We start from the raw sequence: 5,558 nt of genomic DNA, 5'->3' as shown, positions 1-5,558 counted from the left end.
AGACAACTTATATCTTAAGTACTGTAGGCATTCCATGTTTTGTTTTGCTTTGGTTTGTTTTTCATGGTTTCCTTACCATTTGCTTCCTCTGGCTGCAGTAGCTCTATTAGGTAGCTTGTTTTTCTGGGTGCTCTGTTTACCCTACTATTTAAATGCTTCGTCTGGACTCTGATGGTCACCACATCTTTAGGTGAATTGCTTCTGCTATTAGACTCTATTGCTAATGAAGGTAGGGGGATAGGGAGATTAGGGATAAAAAAGAAATTTTCTTCCCTCTTTAGTAGAGATGTAATGGAAAAGGCAAATAGTAAATCTCTCCGAAGAGTTGAGATCTTTTTCCCTAACAATATAAGAAAAGCATTGAAACAGAAAAAATTGGAAGACAAGAACACTGAGACATGTCATATTGTTCTGAAAAACAATTAGGAATTTTGCAAAATCAAAGATAATATTAGGTTTATTCCTTCTGACCTAGTGATCTTATTGCTGGGCATAATCTCAAGGAAGTTAATGATAGAGAGGAAAAACAAAGTTGGTAGGTATTGTATGATACAAGCCAAACAAATTTTGCTATATGAATGTAACAGAGCATTATGTTTCAGAAAAAAAATGATGACTATGAGGAATTCAGAAAAATATGGGAATTCTTGCATGAAAATATGTAGAGTAGAAAAAGCTGACTCAAGAAAATAACATACATAATGGTTTCAGTAATGCAAATGAAAAACTATCAAAGTCAACCTGATTTAGATGAATTATAAAGTACTATTTAAGTTGTAGAGAGAAGATTAAGCAAACCTCTCTTCTAGATAGAGAGATGGAGGACAAGGAAGTGTGGAATTTTGAAAGCACTGTCAGATGAAACAGATTTGTTAGTTTGACTTAATTATATTTCTTTTTTACAAGGGTTTTATCATGAAGTACAAGAGTATATCATAAAGTGATTCTAATTTTCAAAAAATCCAAAAAAGTATAAAGAAAAAAGTGAGTTTTGGGGGAAATTTCTGCTCTGGAAATTAGCATCTGATTTTCTAATCTTTTATGTATTCAGAGATGCTGAATTTTTTTACTTGTGTTTACTATTAATTAATTGATTTTTGCCTGTGGGTCATTGGCCTGCATTAGAGCAAAGTTCCTTTCTTCACTTTGTAAATTTTACTCTGACTTTATCTATGTGACCTAGTTATTTGCCATTACATCATCATTTGGGGGTGGATGGTAGGGGTAGGAATTATCCTTTTTAATGGATGAAAAGTTTACTTTGGCTTTTGTTTCATTTTATTTTTTGGTCCTCTTTGGCTAGAATCATGAAATTTTTGTACTGTTTTCCAGGAAAATTCATTTATCCAATTTTATCCCTGGAAGTAAAAGTGAATTTCATAACCACTTCTCTTTCTTCAGTAGAATGATTAATTAGAGCAGGAGGGGGTGACAGAATGTGGAAGAAAAAACTTTTGGATTTCTGCTTATGGAAGAGTGGAATGATGTGGACACATGATCAGAGATTTTACCACAGTTGTACCACACTCTTGTATATTACCATCTATATCACTAAAACGTTTGAGCTGTACAAGTTTAGCTATGTTTGCAGTTGAGTTAAATGCCATGATTTAGCAGCAAAAATTCTTTCTATTTTTTATAATATTATTTTTATCATGAGCTTTGAGATGTCAACATTGGTATAAAATATAACTATTATTAATTATTAATCAAGGATTAAGTGATTTAGTTGGTGACTTAGTGATTAAGACTTTTGGAACACATACAAATACAGAAACAAATTGAAATCTTTTTTTTTAGTTTTTTTTTTTGCAAAGCAATGGGGTTAAGTGGCTTGCTCAAGGCCACACAGCTAGGTAATTATTAAGTGACTGAGGCTGGATTTGAACTCAGGTACTCCTGACTCCAGGGCCTCCCCAAAACCTTTTTCTTAATGAAAATATCTCTAAATAAATACTTCTCCAGACAAAAATCCTTTCTAGACAAATCTGAATGCAGGATTACTTATTAGTATTTCTAGGAAAATAATATTATCCACTAAATATTTTTTCCCTTCTCAAAAATTTTCTCTTAGGGTCCTGGAAAAAAAGGGTAAGAATGATTTTTAAGGGTGTAAGAAAATGGATTATGGGTGATACTTAGTCTTAGAAAAGGAACTTTCATATTTCAGTAATCCTTTGCATAGTGTCTTTGTGACCCCATTTGGCATTTTCTTGGCAAAAATAATGGGGCTGTTTGCTTCTCTAGATCATTTTACAGATAATGCAACTGAGGTAAACAAGATTAAGTGACTTGTCCAAGATCACATAGCTAATTTCTGAAGCCAGTTTTGTGTTGATTGGTTTTGCTTATTTATTTTGGAAAAAAAAAAAACTTTACAGGGGATGGCTTGCTAGACAAAGACATTTATTTGTAAATAGAAATGATTAAAAATAAAAGATATCAAATAAAAATTTTGGGATATTAGCCTCAGTTATTTATGAGTCTCCTCCATAAACCACTAAAATCTGCTAGTGGGGTTCTCAGAAACAATCATGAAATAAGCAAGCTTTTATTAAGCACCTACTGTGTATCAGTCACTACCCAAATTAGTGGCGATAATAATAATAATAATAATAATAATAATAATAATAATAATAATAATAATAATACTTGTCCTTCATTCTTGAAGAGGACCATGACATCAGGAAGGTGATGCCAAGACAAGCATGTGAATTGAATTTGAGTGAGAGGAGGCTATGCCAAGTCACCAGCCACGCTTTCTCCTCCAGAGCCATCTAGGTCCAGTGGCCAGATATGGATCAGAAGAAATGGAGATGGCCCTGGATGTAAGGCAGTCAGGATTAAGTGACTTGCCCAAGGTCACACTGTCAGAAAGAGTCATGTGTTGGTTGGAGGTGGGATTTGAACTCCTGTTCTCAGGACTCCAAGGCTAGAGCTCTATCCACAGCACTACCTAGCTTCCTCCTGGGGATACAGAAGCAAACAGGAGACAGGTCCTGCCCTCAAGGAGCTTCTCCTCTGCTGGAGAAGCCAACATGCTCCTGCAAAAGGCTGTACAAGCCACATACAACATAGTAACCAGGCTACTTGAGATCATAAGACATTAGGGAAAAAGATGGCTTTAGGAAAGATCTGTAGAAGGTGGTCCTGGACAACAACACCTGTGACCCAAAGAACTATATGTTATGGGAAGAGCTCTCTAACTTGTGCCATGTCATTTCCCCGCTTCTGCTCTCAGATTTCCTAACTATAAAATGGAAAGGCTGCAGGAATTAACCTTCTGGGAAGAATATCGAATAACTGGAAAGACTCCACAGAAGATCCACCATTGATGAAAGGTCTTGAGCTCATGATGACTGAGGAAAGGGCTCAAGGGTTTAGGAAATTTAGCCTGTTGAATATGGAAGAAAATCCCGTTGGTTCTGTATGCTCCAGGTGATATCTCGATCATGAATGGCACGGAAGTAATCATCCAGGGTGGCATATTCCACAGTGACCCCAAACTCCTCAGAGTGGTTATTAATATAGGCTAGTAATGGATCCATGTTGGCAAACTGGACAGATGAGTTGAAGAACTGCTTGTCACAACCCCAGGGCCAAACCACATCCTGGGTCCTGAACCAGGCTGCCCTCATCTTGATGTTGGCCACCATAGTTTGGGCATAGAGGCTGAGGCTGGCATCTGTCACGGGCACACTCATGTTGGGGTACATGCCATCTTTTGGAGAGTCGGGAAACATCGCAATTCCATTCCAGTAGAAGCCTGACCTGTTGGAAAAAGGGATGTGTGATGGGGTGCAGTAGCTGTATTGATCCATAACGTGAGTGAAGATTTCCTGACTTTCGGCCAGAGATGGAGATCCTCGCCACACAAACTGCAGCTTCTTAGCTTTCTGCATGTCCTCTTTTAAGTCATAGTCGATCCGGGAGATGAGGTGAGCATTGAAGCCAGCCAGGACGAACAAAGTTGGTGTGGCAGCAGATGCTCCAAAGGGATCAACATGCCAAGAAAACCGAGGTCTTATCCCAAAAGTTTCATATAGAAACCCGTGTCCTTCTGTTAGCTGTAAAATCTGATCATCGATGTGGGTCACGGCTTCATCATGCATCACCTGGCCTCCAATAATAAATTCCAGTCGTCCTTCTTTCACCAACTGATGGACCTGGTGTTTCTGCGTGTCTGTGGCCACTCTGCTCCACCAGAGCCGGAAGAATTCTTGTTCAACAGCAATAAATTTGCGCTGTTTCCCTGTGTTTAGCTCCTCAGTCACAGAAGTGTAGACATTAGCTGCATAGGCATGCATGCTCTCCTGCACGGTGTGGACCCAGCCCACGTCCATGTGGCTGTGAGGCACCACGAAGGCCGGCAGCGCGCCGGGAGCCGGGAGCCGGGAGCCGGGAGCCGGGCCCGGGAGGCCGCTCGCGCCCGGCGCGTGCCAGGAGCCCCAGGCTCAGGAGCCACAGCGCCGGCGGCCGGCCCATCCCGGCCCCGCTCCCGAGCTCCGCAGCCGCCGGCCCCCGGGCCCGGGCCGGCCCCCGGGGCCAGCCCCTGCCCAGGCCGCATGCACGCTCCTGGCTCGGCCGCGGCGGGGGGCGGCCGGAGAGAAGCGGGGCCGGCGGGGCCCCAGTCACCAGCCGCGCCCTTCCTGAAGCCAGTTTTGAAATCAGGCAGATGAATCTTCCATACTCCAAGGCTAACCACTGTACCACATAGCTGCTGAGAAAAACTATTAGTAACCAATAATTTGGGGAGACCCAGAGTTTCCTCTTTTTCTAAAGTCCTGATTCTAAAAGTTCAATTTCTTGAAGGACAATCCTGACAATGAAATAGGTCTAACTTTCTTGTTCAAGTCTCCACTCAAGTGGATTAACCATCCTCTAGGACTAATGAAGGACTATGAGAAATAATACTACCTAAGAAGCAAGAAAGGGACAGCTGGGTGGTATGCAGTGGATAGAGCACCAGCCTTGGAGTCAGGAGGATGTAAGTTCAAATCTGAACTCAGACATTTAATAATTACCTAACTGTGTGACCTTGGGCAAGTCACTTAACCCTGTTGCCATAAATAAATAATTTTTTTTAAAAAAAAGAAGCAAGGAAATTTTTTGAATAGATTTCCTAAGGGTGGAGGTAACTTAAGAAGTAAATGACATAATTAAAGTTCAGGTCTAGCCCTTCATTGTAATATTTATTCTCTCATTAATTATTGATCAAAATTGATTGTCACCCTAGGGAAAACCCTGCTTGCTTTCTTTTTAAAAAAAAATATTTATTTATTTATTTTATTAAAGATTTTATTTGAGCTTTATAATTTTTCTCCCAATTTTACTTCCCCCCCCCGAAAGTAATCTGTCAGTCTTTACTTTGTTTCCATGTTGTACATTGATCCAAATTGAGTATGATGAGAGGGAAATCACATCCTTAAGGAAGAATCAAAAAGTATAACAGATAACAAGATCAGACAATAAGATATGTTTTTTTTCTAAATTAAAGGGAATAGTCCTTGAACTTTGTTTAAACTCCACAGCTCTTTATCTGGATACAGATGGCATTC

General features: G+C 40.0%; 1 protein-coding gene across 1 annotated transcript; it reads right to left on the bottom strand.

Annotated features, from left to right (window-relative positions):
* Positions 1-3,389: 3,389 nt before the first annotated feature.
* Positions 3,390-4,567, bottom strand: LOC141512236 (epididymis-specific alpha-mannosidase-like). The gene is made up of 2 exons (XM_074221057.1): positions 4,482-4,567; positions 3,390-4,422 (listed from the first exon to the last, which is right to left on the bottom strand). Exons 1-2 carry the CDS (start codon positions 4,565-4,567, stop codon positions 3,390-3,392), a joined length of 1,119 nt encoding a protein of 372 aa, XP_074077158.1.
* Positions 4,568-5,558: the final 991 nt, after the last annotated feature.

Source organism: Macrotis lagotis, chromosome 2 (assembly GCF_037893015.1).
Source record: "Macrotis lagotis isolate mMagLag1 chromosome 2, bilby.v1.9.chrom.fasta, whole genome shotgun sequence".
Lineage (NCBI taxonomy): Eukaryota > Metazoa > Chordata > Mammalia > Peramelemorphia > Peramelidae > Macrotis > Macrotis lagotis.
This window is presented reverse-complemented; position numbering and strand designations above follow the sequence as displayed.